The sequence below is a fragment of the Sciurus carolinensis genome, chromosome 10 (genome assembly GCF_902686445.1).
Source record: "Sciurus carolinensis chromosome 10, mSciCar1.2, whole genome shotgun sequence".
In the NCBI taxonomy this organism is placed as follows: Eukaryota; Metazoa; Chordata; class Mammalia; order Rodentia; family Sciuridae; genus Sciurus; species Sciurus carolinensis.
Genome location: NC_062222.1, coordinates 120221753 through 120240994, shown reverse-complemented (window position 1 = coordinate 120240994; position 19242 = coordinate 120221753). Strand labels below are relative to the sequence as shown.

At 34.7% G+C, this 19242-nt stretch overlaps 1 protein-coding gene across 4 annotated transcripts in view; it reads left to right on the top strand.

Moving 5' to 3' along the window:
• The window catches only part of Tbc1d19 (TBC1 domain family member 19), a 129111-nt gene that overhangs the window by 67615 nt on the left and 42254 nt on the right, over positions 1 to 19242 (top strand). For all 4 annotated transcript variants that reach the window (XM_047566816.1, XM_047566815.1, XM_047566818.1 and 1 more), the window contains 2 exons: positions 3206 to 3280; positions 7596 to 7658. In XM_047566816.1, coding sequence (XP_047422772.1) covers positions 3206 to 3280; positions 7596 to 7658 — 138 coding nt within the window. The remainder of the gene's footprint in view (positions 1 to 3205; positions 3281 to 7595; positions 7659 to 19242) is intronic.

Below are 19242 nucleotides of genomic sequence, written 5' to 3'. Positions count from 1 at the left end.
TTTAGCACCATATATAATTGTGTAATTCTTATGTCTACAGTATCATCATTGCAATATCAATTATGAATAAGTTCCTTTAATTCACTTTTTATTTAATAGATAATAAAATCAATGTAAAGGAATATGTTGGGAAAAGCCAATATATTTTAAGTTATTAAATTGTGTGAAATGATGTATAGAAATTATAAACTTGAGAGATGGAGTATTTTTCACGTATGCTCTGTAAATTTGAAATTTTTATTGAGAGATGAGAATTGCTGAGCCAACATGGTACAGTTTTCATTCAGCCATTAAGCATTTCATATGAGATGCTCTGTTACATAATATTTTAATATTTGAGTCTGAATCAGTATTGTGCATTAATCTATTAGAATACTGTATAATTATATTTATGGGCTAATTAACCATTTCAAAAATAGAAACCAATAAAAATTTCTTCAGAATTAAAAAAATTTTATTCACAGCATTTTGAAGATGTATTTTTTTATGGAAGCATCTGATACTAAAATTGCTATTTTAGTAATTGTTCTTAAATATTTAATAGTTCTCTAGCATGGATTACAAAGGGAATACTATTTATTTATAATAAAAAGTTTTATATATGTAGTTATAAAAAATTATCATTTAAAAACTAAAATGAAATTTTTGGAATATTATAATCCATGGGTAATAATGCAGATATAAATATATCTTCTATATATATTACCTAAAGAAACATTTCCTTGGGGCTGGGCTTGGCTTAGTGGTAGAGTATTTGCCTAGCACCTGTGAGGCACTGGATTCAATCTTCAGCACCACATAAATAAATAAAATAGAGGTATTATGTTCAACTAAAAAGTTTTAAAAAGAATTATTTACTTAAATTGATTTTCTTTATGTTTGTAAAAATGTAAAGCAAAAATTTTAAGAATTACAAGTTAAAATAACCACCAAAGCGGTTCTAAAGCAACGTTTTTTCAAATGTCTGCAAACTTGTTATTTCTCTGCCTCATGTAGGAGATGTGAAGGTCTTTGGTAAATGCAGAATTAATTAATAAAAATATGTTAATAATAATTCTCAACTCAAGGGTAGTCCCCTCCAACAGGGAAGGTCATCCATTTGACCAACCAAGCAGCTCAGAGAACCACTGAGGGAAAAGGGAGACAGAATCAACACTGACAGTGTTGAACCACAGTAGTCACAGACATTCGTATATTAAAAGGAAAAAATGTCAGTAGGTATCATATGGCCTTGATTAAATTCAACAGCCATTTCTAATCAACTCTTTAAATTAAATGGAATTACTGAAACATAGTAAGACTAGTTTCCAAAACAAAGTAAGTACAAACTGAACAGAAATGCCAAAGCCTTTTTCATTAGAATTAAGAATAAGGTAGTAATACTATCTATAAGCAAAAATAACTGAAAATGGGAGCAGACCTTGAATGCACGCTGTCTTTTTTAAGCTGTGGTGGAATGGTACATTTTCAGGAAAGAAAATGGCGACTGGTTACAAAAGCAGTCTGTATTTTATAGGTCTTAATGAGAATTAATCACAGCAGGATGTTTAGTGCGATTTAATCATTAGAGACTGAGAACATGCCTACTAGGCAGTCAGAACTAGTTGTGCAGGTTAAAAATCTAAACTCAGGAAAACAGTTATAAAAACTTGAAACTCACTGTTACTGGGATAAAAATGCAGAGCCCAGAGCCCATGTGTTTGCCTTCCCCTCCTGGACTCAATATGAATGTAGCACTGTGAATTTCACCGTTGTGTGTCTCTATAAAGAACCAACTAACAAACTACAAATAAATAGAAGGAATATCAAGGGAGGGAAAGAGGAAGTATTGGAAGCTAAAGTGGAACAAATTATATTCCATGCATGTATGATTATGTCAAAATGAACACCAATATTATCTATAATTACAATGCACAACTAAAAACATTTTAACAAGATATTTTGGTAAGATAAGTGGATGTATTTCCAGTATTTCCAGAAACATACATTGAGATATCATCCTGCCAAGACTGCTACATGCAGTGGATATTCCTCCTTATCCCAGGTGATCCTGTCCCACAACTCTTACTTGTTTGGGGGAATGTCTTTGGAAAGAGTGATAAAGCCAAGCAGTGGACAAGGGTGGAGACCAGGCCAGAGAGATGAATGGAGGAATTCAGAGGAATATAGAGATCAGCTAAAGCAGTGAACAATGTTTCCACCTCTCCTTAGCACAACTACTACCCATTTTTTTTTTTTTTTTTTTTTTTTTTTTTTTGCCATGCTGGGGATCGAACCCAGGGCCTTGTGCTTAGAAGGCAAGCACTCTACCAACTGAGCTGTCTCCCCAGCCCAACTACTACCCATTTGATCCTGACATTTGTCCTTAATATTCTGACCAACTATTTTTTTTCTGACCAACTATTAACTTGATGCTTAATTTGATTACAGGCTTAGGTCCTTCTCCCTCTTTTTCTTTCTCCCTCATTCCCTTTCCTTTCCTTCCTAGTTCTTTCCTTTTAATTTTCCACTTCCTTCTATTTCTTATTCTCTATTAAACAAACATTAATCTATCTCATCATTATGCATAGTCAGATTTTCAAGTATTATGAGACCATATTCTAATATAAAATGCTGATGTATTTTATATACCATATGATTGTTTTTAATACCAAGAGTGACCTATTATGCTTAAACTTACTACTTTGTAATAACTTGCATATTAGCCAGTATGGATTAGTCAAATCTTATAGTTTTGTGGCCTTGGGCAGCAAGTTTATTTTCTTTCTGGGCCTTAGTTCTGAAATGTTAGTGGGACTAGTAATCACTGATCTGTTTCATTTTTTTTGAAATTAAATAAAATTCAATCCTGTTTTATTGGGAGTATATGAGTTAATTCCTGTTTAACAGGTAAAATGGTGCCTGGCATCTAGAAACTACTTAATAAATACTCTATTTGCTATTAAGATTAAATGATAATCAATTTAGCAAATAATGAGTGAATACCCACCAAGTACCAGATGTTATCATGAGTGAGGGAACTGGTATATTTATTGAACACCTTCTATTGGTCAGGCTCAGGGGTTGTAGTAATGAATAGAACAGAGTTCTTTTTCTCTTAATATTTATGATACTATTAAGATTGTTACTTATTAAAGTTATAGAGGTTGACTTTATAAATGTGATTGGCTTTTACTATTTTGACTTGTTTTGCTTTTAAATTTAGGACATCTTGTATTATGAGCAGCTTAAGATGAATGTGATACAACATGACCTTTTGGTGGACAGTCTAATATATAAAGTAAGTAAAAATATGTATAGTTTTTCCATTATATTATCATTAAAAATTAAGGATTTTTAACATGCAGGGCCAGTGCTAGGTACAATGATATGTGTTAAACTTGAAAAATAATTTTTAGTGCCAGGAACAGTGGTGCCTACCTGTAATCACACCTACTCAGGAACCTGAGACAGGAGGATTTCAAAGTTTGAGGACAGCCTGGGCAATTTAGTGAGACCCTGTTTCAAATAAATAGACAAAAATAATTTTAAGTGATCATTCTACCTATAAATTAGGGTTGACCTTCAAACTTGTAGTCTGCATTCAGTGTTTTCTTTCCCTTCCTCTGTGAACCTGTCCTCATGATCCTTTCCTGGGTCTTCCATTTTTTTCTTTAAGAGAAATACATTTTCTTATTATTTAAAAATTTAAGTTTTCTACACAAACAAAATACACAAGCAACTGAAAAGAAAAACAGTATAATAATTTCATCATTTTTATCTCATGATCTTTAGGGCCTACTTCTATATCTCTTTGAAGTCCTTCTTAATTTCTCTCAGTTTCTAAATATATGGCCGAATACATTACAAGTTGTATGAAGGAATACTTTGAATGTTTGTCTTCAAGCATCTGTTAATCAACTTACTGAGTAAGTTGTAGATGCTTACAGCATAATATAGGATTTGGCTACTTCTGGATCAGTAATTTTGTTATTTTGAAAACTTGGATTTTAACTTCATAATTTGAAAGATAAAGGAGAAGTACATATTACTACAATTCTCATAAATAGGGAGAAAAGATAACACAATGAAGACCTGAAAAAGCAACTGAGAGAACATGGCTAAGGGCAGTAACAACTGTCATTTGATGACTGCTTACTATATGCCATGTAGTGTACCAAACCCTTTCTTTTTTTAATTTTTACAGACTGCATTTTGATTCATTGTACACAAATGGTTCATTTTTATGGTTATGCACAACGTAGATTCATACCATTCGTGTAATCATACATGTACATAAGTTAATGATGTCTGTCCCATTCCACCGTCTTTCATACCCCACCCTCTCCCCACCTCATTTTGTTCTACATAATATAAAGTTCCTCCAGTCTTCTCTTACCCCCCATTCCCCACCCCCATTATGTATCATCATCCACTTATCAGGGTAAAACAACTCTAAGATTTCATCTTACTCTAATTAGAATGACTATTATCAAGAACACAAGTAATAATAGATGTGGCAAGGATGTGGGGAAAAAGGCACACTCATACATTGCTGGTGGAGTTGCAAATTGGTGCAGCTACTCTGGAAAGCAGTGTGGAGATTCCTCAGAAAACTTGGAATGGACCCACCTTTTGACCCAGCTTTCCCACTCCTCGATTTATACCCCATGGACTTAAAATTAGCATACTGTAGTAACGCAGCCACATCAATGTGTATAGCAGCTCAATTCACAATAACTAGGTTGTGGAACCAACCAAACCTTTTACATAGATTACCATTTAATCCTGGCAGCTACCGGAAAAATAGTTAGTACCAGCATTTAGGCTGTCAATGTTTTCCCTGGAGATGGGGAGGACTCCCATTCCACAATATTATGTCTTAAAAATAACAGAGTTTAGAGGGAAAATAAAGTTGGTGTAGACCATGCAAAACTTTTGCAGCTTTGAAATCAGAATACTATTAAAAGCTAAGACTTAGGCAGACGCTATTTTAAAATACAAAAGTAATAATATAAAATAAATGCTAAAAGTAAAAAAAGCAAAAATAATAAAATAATGCACATGGAAGTGGTGCTCTAAGCCACTGGGGCTGCTGTTAAAGTGGTTACAAGAAGTCCAGCAACTGAAAAATGTGCCAGGCTGGAGGTGCCTCTCTGAAGAGGGAGCCCCAGTGCAAATGTCCATTTTATTTTTTAAAAGAAGTTATGAAGCCTCATGCCTGTGCATGCAGTAGCTTCATTTAAAAAAATTACTTAAAGCTTCATTACACTCCCTGTAGCAAAGACAAAGTTTTAAATTTAACTGAAAACAAAGTAGAATTCCTGGTACAAGGAATGAATGGGACAAGGCAGTACTACATAGAAAATATCATCAAACTCTCACTACACTAAATTATTAAATGGTTCTGTCTTAACTGCTTTTCTGTTTCCCCACAAACTTGCCTTGTATCCATACCTACAGTTTTCCACCAGTTACTGTGACCCAACAATTTGTAGCAGGGTTTTGTAACCTTCCTTTATTATCATAACCCTGAGGAGAAAAATTAATTTCTCTCTAATAAGAAAAATCAAGTGCCAGAGAGTCAGATTTTGTTGCTAAGGATCAGCTTTGGAGATCCACATTGCCATTATAACATGTAAAGTTTTTTGGTCCCCAAGAACCAGTTTCTGCTCAGTATTACCTCTGGTACAGATGCGCAGTCTCTCCCATTGTGCATGTTGTCTTCTGACAGAAGACTCACCCCATTCTTTCCCTTTGTTCTTTGACTTTCGGTTTTTCCAGACTTGGTCGACATTCACTGCCTCCAGAGTCACCCATGACTCATTTCACCCTTCCCAGTTTCATCTATTTCTCATGAACCTCTGGCAATATTTCTTTGTAATTCTTCCCATATTTTTGCCATATATATTTTCTTGTCAGTGACAATATAGACTTGGGGGATAAACATTGTCTTTTTGTTTGTTTGTTTGTGTTTTGATGTTTGTATCCTTCCCTGCCAATCAATCAATAAATACTTGTTGAATTGATTATGTATTATTTAGGTCTAAAAGTTTGTTTTCTTTAGGTCTGGGGTTTTTTGATACAAGTGAAGTTCAGGATCTATATTTAAATACATGTACTGATGAACCAATGAAGATACTATAAGTATAGGAGATTTGGGTTAATTTTTAAAATGGATTTCTGGAGACCTACTCTATCTCATATTGTCCTCGGCATTTATCCACATTCTGAAGTAGCTAATTAATGATGTCCCATGTACAGCTATGGAGACCTATTCTAGGCTTGGAGTTACTGACCAAAGTCATACAGCTAGAAGTAGTTGAACTGGATTTCAAATCTTTGTCAGATTTATTGGAATATCCATGTTTTTTATACAAAGCACCAGGTTCCAACTCACTGTACAGAATGTTCAGAGACATCCTGGGGAAAATGGAGATGCTCTGATTTACTTTTCTGGGCTTTTGTTCATTTGTTTGTTATTAAGGAGGGATACCTGCATATTGTAATTTCTGTTAATAATTTTACTATCTTTATTTATTTATCATTCATTTTTCAAACATGTATTGGGTACTACTATGTTGCAGGCACTGTAGTGATGCTAAGTATAAAAAAAAAAACAAGGAGAGCAGAAATTTATAAAGTGGTCTCAGGTCAGGAAGTGAGAATAGAGTTATATTAAAGGAAGTTACCTAATACTTCATCAAGGAGAAGTCAATGACTAGCCCTTAGAAAATAAATTTATGAGGCAGAAAAATGAGTATTACTAGTCTCCCAGAAACAAGTGGTGATTGGCAAATGAATATTCACAAAGGCCAGAAAATATTTGGTATTTAGAGGGAATGGCAAGTATGTATATTTGAATCATGAGGTTAAAGCAGAAATTTGGGACCAGTAAGTTATGGTTGCTGCTGGGTGTTATGATTGTATCTACTTTTCAAGTTCTATGACACCTAAATATCAAAGGGATATAAAATTGAAATATGCAATAAAGTTACTAATGGAACCTTAAAAAGTGTAAGGAATTAGTGGTCAAATAATGCATCACATATCAAGTAAATATGTAGCAGTGATAAAATCTAACTGAGAAGTTTATAATCATACATAGTGTAATAGATTCATTTTGTTATTGTTTTAAAATAATCTACATGTGCTTTAGGAATATAGACAGATTCATTTGGGTTCTTTTTAGACAGTATTCTTGTTTTATAAGATTTTTTGTTTCTGTGACCAAAAGACCTAACAAGAACAATTAGAGGGAGAAAAGTTTATTTTGGGGTTCATAGTTTGAGAGATCTGAGTCCATAGATGACTGACTCCACTCTTTGGGGCCCAAGGTGAGCAGAACATCATGGTGTAAAAGTGTGGTAGAGGCAAGTAGCTCAGGACATGATGATCAGGAAGCTCTCCTCACCACAACAAAATATAAACCCCAAAAGCAAGCCTCCAGTGACCCACCTCCTCCGGTCACATCCTGTTACCTGAAGGGAATTAATTGAGTTAAGGCTCTCATGGTGCAATCATTTCACCTCTAAACCTTCTTGCATTGTCTCCCACATGAACGTTTGAGGGGCATCTAATATCTAAACAATAACACTCTTTACTTTTTATTATAGGATGTGAAGTTGACAGCAAGCAATGATGATTATTATTTTGTATTTGAAGATTATTTATATCAGGTAAGTTTAAAAATTAAATATATAATGTTTTTGTTTTAGACTTTCTAAATCATGATGCTTTAGGAGTTATTTCTATCGTTAATTAAATTCTTCTAAAATCCAAACTATGTTTATCAGATTTTATGTTCTAAAGTTGAGATAAGGTTAATATTTGCCCTTACAGTGGAATTGGGTGGGAGAATAGAAGTTCCTTAATGAGTTTTTGGACCGTTCCTTTTAGTCACACACACTACAGTGAGGAGGTAAGTTTTCTACCTTTGTTGTTGGCACAGATTTTTTTAATTAGATTCATATTTAATCAATCCCAATAAGTTTAGAGAAAGTATTTGCTTAATACTTTTTATTAAAAGTATTGAGTAAATAAATGTTTTAAAATCAGTGTGTAATGTCATGATTACTCATATGCTGATATTGTGGATACTTGAATCCTTCCCTAGGTCTTTTTCATATCTACCAGAATAAAATCATTTATCATAAGTAGAAAATAAGTAATTTACATAGAATTACCTAGATGATATTCTTTTTAAATAAAGATTACACATACATATAGATTTTGAGTCAATATAAGCATCATAAAGGAAATGTATAGATTCCATATAATTTCTTCTTGATTAAGTGTAAATCAGTCCCAGCTGTTTGGATGAGCAGGTTTTTCTTTGGTAATGATGTTCATTGGTGGTGCATATATGTTTAAAAGGGAAGATAAAGTTAAGAAAGAATCTCTCAAAAAGACTTAATCATACATTCTAAGAACTGAAGTATAAGACCTTATAAATTAAATTTTAAAATAACCCTAGAAACTATTTTGAGATTCTTATAATTTCAATTGTAAAAAAATAGTAAAGATTTAAAAGTCTAGTTCTTTAATATAAAATTGTCTATTAGTTAAAAGTTGGAAAATATAAAAATCATCCAAAAGTTTGTTTATGTAGCTAATATGTAGTACTTTGTGTAGTTCCTAGTACCCAGTAAATTTTGAAAGTCTAAAATTAATGCATCATTTACATAATAATACTAATTTATTGACAGCTCTGTCTTTTGGAAATATTGAACAGAAATTATCAGTTCTGAAATGGTGGCATGAGTAGCTCCACAGAATCATCCCTAGTAGAAAAAACAGAGAAAACTATTTAAAAAGAAAAAAATTAAAGTCTCTGGAAACTATCCCAAGATTATATAAATCAGTTAAAGAAGAAGCATTTATTCAAGAAAAGCTACTAAATTTCAGTGAAAACCAATTGTGGCTCATGAGTCATGGCCTACTTCTGACCTCCCCTCACCCCCAGATAAGTATGACAGAGCTTCAGTCTACTGAGTGTGTCTAAGAAGATGCAGCTTCCACTCCCTCCAGCTTCTAGTCAAGAGCTACAGTATCTCCATATGAGTGGCAGACAGCCACTCTTCCCCCTCATCTCTGTTAACATATGGCTGAATTCCAGAAGAGGTGCTACCTAAAAGGTAGGGGCTCCTTTTCCACAGGGCAGAGATCTCCCCAAGAGCTCTACCTGCTCTTAGCAGGCCAAGACTGCAAGGGCCTCGAATGCCCATTCCAGCTTGTCCATAGGGTAGAGGTTCCACAATGGGAGAGATGAGCTGAGAAGACCAGAGGCTGTTTCCCTACCATTGCCTTCCTGTCTCAGAAAGTAGAAGTGTCATGCCAAGAGATATGGGTTAGTGTCCCCATCCCAGCTACAGAGTAATGACTCAGAGATTTTGTTTGGAGGGGAAAAGGAGCTTTAACAACAAATAAATGACTTTATATGGAATGTGATAAAGTTCTAACCTAATAAGTCTAAAATGCTAGAGATTTTAATGTTAGGCAATTAAGAGGAGGCTCTTAACTCCAAGAGAGTATCAGTTAAACCATAAGCAGCTAGTATACCAAAGAGAATTAGAGATAGAGACAGCTGGAACAAGTCTTGATGGGATAGGAACAAACCTCCAAGACAAGTTTCAAAATGACCCCTGCAAAGGGTCCAAACTTAATTGTATCAGACTGTAATTACAGTTTCTAACTAAGGACTTTGTTGCAAACAGTAGAATAACCAACTTGCAATTAGTGAAACAGAACATTTGATTGTGATACCAACAGAGACTTAATGCTTAACTGAGATTAGGGCAAGAGAGTCAAAAATCCCTGCTAAAATCATGTCACTGAAGAGTGAGTATGTATATGTCCAAAGTTGTACCCTCAGAGGTACATCAGAGCCTTCATACTGTATGAGAACTAGACTTAAATAACATATTTCAACCAAGTTACCAAACAAGCAAGTACATAACAATAACCACAAACCCTGGCTGCCTATAAGAGGGCTTCAATGTTGGACTTAACAGACAGAAACTTCAAAGCAGCCATTGTAAGTATATTCAAAGAACTAAAGGAAACCATGATTAAAGAAGTAAAAAAAAGGTGTGATGGCATCAACATAAAATAATGTCCCTGCTTTAAAGGAAATAAAATAGTTTATTCTGACCAGGCATGGTGGCACACACCTGTGATCCCTGCAACTGAGGAAGCTGAGGCAGGAGGATATTAAGTTCAAGGCCAGCCTAGGTATCTTAATGAGACCTTGTCTCAAAAATAAAAAAGGACTGGGGCTGGGGATATAGCTCAGTTGGTAGAGTGCTTGCCTCACAAGCACAAGACCCTGGGTTCAATCCCCAGCACTGCAAAAAAAATAAATAAATAAAATAAATAAAAAAGGATTGGGGGTGTAACTCAGTGATAGAACACCCCTGGATTAAATCCCCAATACCCCTCCACACACATAGTTAAAAATAGTTTATTCTGAGCCAAATATGAGTGACCATGGCCCAGAAGTACAGACTTAAGTAACCCTAAATAATGTGTTCCACCATGGAAAGGTTACATGAACTCTTATAGTTACAGAACAAAAGAAAGTCATACATGAATATATGTACCAGTTACATTGGTGGGTGTATCAGGCAGGTGGATTATAGTAATGTGGGGCAATCTCTTTCATAAGTTTCAAATGTTGTCTTATTGGCATTCTTAGCTTTAGGATTGGTGGAAGCTAGAGGTCCGCTAAGCTGAGTGATACATTCCAAGTAGTTTACTTAATAATCATAAGAGTGTTAGGCCAGATACAAAAGTTAAGGTAAATGGCCATTAATGGGTCTAATATAGCCTAAGATAATTTTGGCTCTGAACCCACAAGATTCCACCTCTCTAAAATCATAAGTTCTAGTCAGCCTAGGTAAAGCATTCTTCAGAATCTTTACTACAGATGCAGCTCCTTCAGAGAACTGTTTACAATGGCATTGTCTCATCAAACAGAGACAAGCAATAAAGAGAAATTGTAAAAGAGAGCTGGGTGTAGTGGCGTACGCCTATAATGCAGGCAACTTGGAGGCTGAGGCAGGAGTGTTCCAAGTTTGAGGCCAGCATGGCAACTTAGACCATGTTCCAAATTAAAAAAATAATAATAACAACAGGGCTGGGGTGTCTCAGTGGTAATATGCCCCTGGTTTCCATCCCCAGTGCTGCTGAAAAAGAAATAATTTGATTATGAAAGAGTAACAAATGGAAAATCTGGAACTGAGAAATATAACTGAAATGAAATACTTGCCAGGGAAGTTCAACAGTACATTTGAAAAATCAGAAAAAAAATCAGTGAACATGGAAGATGGTAAATGAACAGAGCCTCAGAAAAATTAAGTATATGATGTTATACTTATCAACATATTTATGAAAGGAATACAAGAAAGAGGAAAAGAAGGAAGGAGCAGAATTTGAAGAAATAAAAAAAAATAACTGAAAACATCTCAAATTTGATGAAAAACATTAATTTACACATCTAAAGAAACTCAGTGAATAGATATCCACCCAGACATATCATACACTGTCAAAGCTAAATGCAATGAGAGAAACTCAGGTGCTGAGATAAATATTTAATTTTTTTCCATTTATTTAACTCATGTTCCAGTAGTTTTGTCCTCAGATGTCTTTGCATTCCTGGGCAGTTCACCAGACTTCCATGGGCCTTCATATTCTTATTAAAATGAAGTATGGACTAAACTGTATCACAGTTACCCTAAAAATGCTATTTATGTGATCTGACACAAGACAAAGCAGTTTTTTTTTTTTAATAAAAGTATTGATTACAGATAGTGTTTATTCTTTTAAATCCAGGTTTTAAAATTCTGTTGTCTGAAGAGTTAATAGTTGCTGGACAGTACTTGTTGATATTTTTATAATTTATACATAAAAATTCTATTGGTTTTCCTCCAAAGACAGAATTATTTTATTGGTATTAATATGAGTCTTCTGTTACATTTGTTTACTACAATTAAAAAATAAATTGACCATCCTATTTGTCTCTCTTGCCTAATGCTGGCCACCCCACCTTTAATCTGTTCTGCACAGTGAAGTCCTAGTGGACTTTTTAAACCACCAGATAATTCATGTCACTGTGTGATTAAAAACCAAAGACCACAGATCTTTCACAGGGCTATGCCACCCTGCATCTATCCCACCTCTCCAGCCTTGTTCACTCACTGCCCTGGTATGGGCTGTTCCAACACCCTGATCTTTCACTCCTCTGTTTACTAAACTCCTTTCTACTTCAGGGCCATAAGACCTCCAGGTCCTCTTATATGGAAGACTGTCTCCCTTCCCTCTTCACCTAATAAACACCTGTTTTCCCTTCAACTCTCAGGTAAATACCATTCACTGTATGTACTCAAGGTGCACTCTCCCTGACCAACCCCTAGCCTCCAACACAAAGAACAGGGTCGCAATATGTGTTTTCAAAGTACTATGTAATATATTTTATTTGTAGTATTTATTATACCTTATTTGATTATTTTATGGTTGTTTCTTTCATATAAATTCCATAAGTGTTTTGGTTCTTATTGTAATTTTAGTGTCTAGCACACTGTAAATAATAAATAAAAATTCTTCTTAATATAATAGTTTTTTTATTGAGAAAATTATTTTTTAAAACTAAAAAGAAAATTTACTTCTTTCATATGAAAGCTTAATATTAGTAATTATTGGCTGACAGATTTACTGTCATGTTGATGAGGTCTAGATTTCTCAGTTTTACTCTAGAAGTGATGGGTCCTTTTTTATGAACTGATTTCTAGTGAAAATAAATTAGTTAATGTCACAGTTAAAGATATAAAAAAAACTAAATATCTACACTTTCAAAATTGAACTAATTTGTTAATTTTTGATCCTCTCTATGCTCTTTGATCCTGAACACAAAACTGTTTTAACCCCAAGTATATGAACACATAAATTATATGAGCACATAAATTATACATAATGACAGGATGTGTATAGTCTGTGGCTAATCTGCTTCAGAGAGTGAATAGAAAGAGTGTAAATTTGTTAAGTTTGTCCCTTTTGGTACCTGGAGAGAAGATTGCCAGTTTGAAGTGACAACTACAAAGCCTCTTTGGTGGTGCTGAAAGGGGCTCGCCAGGTAGCAACTCAGCCTCATTTGGTGAATGAGTCAGTAAAGGAATCTATTTTATTTTATTTTTTGTACTAAAATAACCCAGGGGTGCTTTACCACTGAGCCACATCCCCATGCCCCGCTTTATTTTTTATTTTTGAGACAGAGTCTCACTAAGTTGCTAAGACTGGTCTCAAATTTGCAGTCCTCTGCCTTAGCTTCCCAAGTTACTGGGATTTAAGGCATCTGTTTCAAATGATGTAGTAACAATTTGCCCAAATAGTGCCAGGAATATCCTTGAAGGGATGTTTATTTTTGTTTCTTCCACATATTAGTGACATAAATATAAGAAAAGTTCTAAGAAAACTTACAGAGGACTAAGCCAGACAACAGAATTATTTATCAACAGTGGGTTCATTTTCTGAGAAAAAGCACAATTATCATTAGTAAATATTTTGTGATTCTCACATTATATGTAAATGATACTACTTCTGATACGTGCATATGCTAGGTAGGGAGGCAGAACATGAACATACAAAAAGCTTGGAAATTGTTTTAAATTGTTTGTGTAAAGCATTAGTATTAAAGTAATATAGTGAGTAATATAGAAGTATGCTTTAACCTTTTTCATTTTTATCAGTATTTTAGTCCAAATTTATCAGTTATTTAGTCCAAATTGTATTATTTTTAAACATTAAATAATTTCTTTGGTCATATGTTTCATGGACTCTGCTGATTTTAGACTTTGGAAATGATATGAAATAAACCTTTTTTAAGTGTTCAATACAGTATTGTTAAGACACAATGTTCTACTGCATATCCCTAAAATCATCTTGCATAGCTGAAATGTTGAACCTATTCAATAACAACTCCCCATCCTTCCTCCCTTCCAACCCCAAACCACCATTTTTTCAATAATTTTAGATACCTCATATAAATTGAATCATGTTATATTTGTTCCACTGTGAGATGCTTATTTCACTTGACATATCTTTTTCCAGGTTCATCCATGTTGTCTTACATGGCAGAATTTCCTTCTTTTTAAGAATTGAATAAAATTCTATTATACATATGTATTATATTTTCTTTGTCCATTCATCTGTATAAATAAGCTTTAGTGCAGATCTTTATCCCAGTTATATAAATAGAAGGATAGTTACAACAATATACTTAAATTTCACTTTTGGGGGATTATGCAAAATTAATTTTCCTTACATGGACTGTTTACTAAGTAAACATTTTCCATTGTAACACTTTTTAATTATTTATTTTACCATTGTTCTGAATTATCACAAGTTCATTTTAACTCGTATATGTAATTTTATGCTTTAAAATTGAGTTCTGTTTTTTCTCCTGGAAAAAATTCTACATTTATAGATATATATGCCTATGTGTATGTCAGAAGACCGCCTTCTCATCTTTCATTACAGGCTTTCCTTTGGCAGATCTTTCTAGCAACACAACTGCTCTGTGGGGAAATTGATAATAATAGAGCAATTTAGTGTTTCTGACTGTATTCTGGGTCCCATATCCCTTCCAGCTACTACCCATTTATTGGATTTTGTGACTAGACTACAAAATTAGATGGCATGTGGCATTGCTGTGTCCATATACAGATGAGAAAACCTCTGGTAATCCCTTTTCAAAGAAAATATGGGCCAATATTACTAGGATACATAAACACTGCACCTGAGTGTCTCATGTTAATGTTATCTCAATTTTATAGGCAAAACACACTGAATACCATAGAAATCGAACTTTGAGTGATAAGTCAATGTTTTAGTATTGCAAAGTTTAGTCAATTTTTTATTTTGCATGAAATTCTTACAAATACTTAGAGATTTTGACAGTTTAAATTATGTCAGTTTCAAAAGACAACTCTTATTCAACATAAGTAAATTGGGTAGTTTGATAGTACCAGTTTCAGGTTCTAGTACCAAATGGCATTATTACACCTATGTAAGTTAACATATTGTCCAAAGAGTATAAAATATTGATAGAAAATAATTCCTATCATAAAAGAAAAAACATGGAGACTTACTGTGTTGTATACCCAAGCCTCCCTCATATGCTTGGCTCATCTAGCATATACTTAGTAGCAGAACTGAGGCGTATGCATGTTTACAGATTTTTTATGCCACTGAGTGGACTTTAAGAAAGTTTCCAGTGCAGTTAGATATCTTTTATTCATGTATCCATTTAGTCAAATTATTGAGTGTCTACTCTGATATAGTTTCTGTGGTAGGTATTAGCAAAAGAAGATATTAAGCCCATATCTTAGTGAAAAATGAGAGAAAAGACACATAGTTATAAATTGTTAAGTACATAAATAGAGATTTATATTCATTTCTATCCAAGTACAGTTAAAATCCTAAGAGTCATGCAGAATTCAGTGGTGTCTGCAGAATAGAAATGTTTTAGGAAATGTTTAGTTTTTAAAGTTAAAGAATTAGAAGAAGAATAGGAAAAGCAAAAATAAATATGAACCGTGATCATGCTGTGTTTGGTGAGGAGAGAGTAGCTAGCTCCATCCCTTCAGGTTAGAGTTCATGAGCACCTGATATAGAGCAAGATCTCTGTGACTAGACAGGAAAGAACAAATGTGAGACACATGTCAACAGCATGACCTGTCGTTACAATCACTTCTCGAATATGTGTTCAAATCTTTGCCCTTCTCCCTCTTTCTAGAAGAAATTATCTGATGAAACCTTAACCCTTGATGAATACAGTTTTCTGTTTCTGTGGCTACACTGTGCTTTTCATTCTGACTGGACATAGAATCATGCTAACTAGTTTTACTTTAAATTCATGATCACTAACTTTAGGAGTTCATATTTCTGCCTGCCAAATCTACTTCATTCCCTGAGTCCATTCACTCACCCACTCTCCCAGATGACTTTGAATACCTTCAACCTCTTTGAATCTCCATCTCCTCTCTTTCTCTCAGTGGACTGACTTTGATTTCTGCTTCTAAATGAATACATGGGCTATGAGAAGAGAATCTCCACACGTTCCTACCACCACACGTGTCCCACCTGCATGAACCTGCAGCTTTACACACAGCTTTCCCTTGCTCTTGTTATGGATAAACTGCCCTGGCTGTTATGTACAATAGGGCCATCTCTACATCTGATGCTAAAACTCATCTTTCCTTGCTGCTCAAAGGCATGGGGGTTTTCCCCCATTTTCCTTTCTATTGGAAAAATTAAAGGTGGAGAAGTTGTCCCTTTGAATTCACTGAAAGTCACTTCACCCAGAGGGGAAGGGATCTGGGACAGTTGGGGGATGTACAATAATAATTGCCACTCCCCCTTCATTTCTGCCTTCTGCCTCTCTATGCCTCTGTGATCAGAAGCAACAATCAACAGAGTATAGATATCCATTATTTGGCAAATAGGGTGCTTTTCCCCTACTTTGTATTCTTTACACTGCTTCTGGAACACATGCATGGCTACCGGCCAAGGGGCTTGGGTCAAGGGGTGGATAGATTTTACTGTATTAAGAGCTGAAATTGACCAAAGTAAACCACAGTTTATTAGTCAAGTCTTCCCTCAAAAGTTGCAAGACTTCAATAGACTCTGGAGTTCTCAAATAGTTACATCAGACATATTCTGCCAGTACAATTGTTATCCAGGTGGAAAGATAGATTCATGGCACTTTCTACTTCTTCCTAGTATTCACTTTATAACCCACTCTTACAACAGCCCTGCATGGTAACTTTATTCCCTTTTTACAGATGAAGAAGCAGAGGCTCAGAACCCAAGCTCATACAGCTACCAGAAACCCAAGCCAGATCTGTCAATTTTCAAGCCCAGTAAGCTACATTGCCCTTTTAAGTATGAAAATTAGATCAGGGCAGAATGTTTTAAAAAGCCATGTTTGAAATTTTATCATTTGAAATTCTCCAAATTGGTTTGTAGAAAAATGTAACAGTACCACAAATGAAAATAAGTATATAATTCTTAAATGTTAAAGTGATTGTCCAGTTGATATCTACCATTTCTCTTCTACTTTATGTGATGTAAATAACCTATTTCTCAGAATTATTTACATCAGTTACCATAAACTTATTTTCTACAGATAAAAGAAAACTTTAGGCCCAAAATAAATCTTTTGTAGAGGTATGTAGACATTTTAGAGATAATTCTGCTATAGCAACCATAATTCCACATTTATACATTTAGTTTCTTATAACTCCCCTAAATAAAGCAAATCACTACCATGTGTAACCTCACTCCCATAAAATTTAATTTTTCTTAATTTGTAAGTAATCAGTTAAATTTTTTAGTTAATAATAACTGATAATGAAATAACTAAAATTTGAAATCATCATATAATCACATATTCTAGCAAATTTATAATTGTATTATCATTTCTTAATACATACAGACATTAGAATCTCAAAAGTTAACAACTCAAGTTAGAAGAGGAGCTGGCAGCTCTCTGCTTGTGTCCCAGGGTTGCACACTAGCACATACCGTCTAACTTAGCACTTCTGGCGTTGTACCTTAGAGTCACCAGTATTCTTCTTACAGGAGTCCCAACTACCTTGTCTTCTCTAGGGCATCAGGGACTCTAACAGGATGTATTTAAGCACAGAGCTTCTTCTAAAATTACTATGCTCTCTTCACTCTACTAAACTAAGGGAAAATTAATATGAACATTTTATTAGGAATTATTTTCCCTGTAAGACAATGGTAGAATGAAATTTGTAAGTATATATTTTTACATTACTTTACTTGTATTTGTTTATTTTGCATTAATTTATTGGGTATTAACGTATTACTGCTGTTATAACAAACAACCATATATTTCATAGCTTAAAACAAACATATTTGCCATAGTTCTAAAGTTCAGAAACCTGAAATGGATTCCACTGGGCTATAGCTAGGTGACTATACCGGTGCTCTCAGACTATGTTGCTTCTGGAGGCTCTGAAGAGGTATCCATTTATTTTCTTTGTCCAGCTTCTAGAATGCAATGGATCTCGTAGCTTTGGGTAACATCTATATGTTGATAACTCCCAAACTTTAGACCTTTGGTTAAAACTTCTATATATTGCCAGACAAGGATCTATAGCTTCCTATTCAACATTTCCACTTTTATTTGTTTATTTATTTTGGGTACTGTGAATTGAACCCAGGGCACTTTACCACTGAGCTGCATCCCTAACCCTTTCTAAATTTTGAGATTAGGGTCTCACTAAGTTGCCACAGCTGGCTTCCAACTTGAGATCTTCCTGCCTCAGCCTCCCAAGTTGCTGGGATTACAGGTGTGCACCACTGTGTCTGGCTCAAATTTTTCATTTAGATGTCTATGGACATTTCAGATTTAGCATGTTGAAAAACAAACTTCTGATCTGACTCTCAGAACTATTACACCTGCCACTTTCCCTGTCTCTGTTGAATAACCCCCATCTTTCCACTTGTTCAGATTAAGCATCTTTCCACTTTCAACCTCCACTTGACCTCAGCCTTGACATCTTTCTTTCTATCACATTCCACATCCAATCTAGGAATAAATCCTGCTGGTTCTTCATAATGTGCAATATTGAGAATATGACCAATTTTCCTCACTTTTGCTGTGTGCAAGATGAATTCCCAGAGAAACCAACTCAAATGGAGATTAGCACACTGATGCTTTATAAAGGAACATTTCTTGGGATGCAAAGGGCACTGAATGGAGCATTTCTGAGCAGAAAGAAAAGTCTAGCAATACAGTGTAAATGGAAGCCTCAGGCAGTGCTGCAGTGAGTTCTGAAGATGGAATAACCATCAGACCCATCCTGAGTTGTGAGCAAGAGGTTCAGCTCTCTCCCATGCATCATCTTCATTGCTTTGGGCCATTCCGGGAAAGTATGTGATTTTAGTATTTGGGCAAAATAACTGTCTTCAGCAGAGATAATCAATGAAAGGAGCTTTCTACTGAGAGTTGCTAAGGGTTTGCACTACTACAGCACTACCAGCAACTGTAATAAATATGTCACTCCTAAAGAGGGATCTCTGGGTGTAGTGTCATAAACCCACCACATATTGTTGCCATCTTAGTCCAAGTCATTAGCAAGAGTCTCCTAACAGGTCTCCCTACTTGTGTCCCGGATCCCCATGACTAATTCTCTTCACAGTGGCTAGAGTGATCCTCATAAAATATGTTGTCATTTC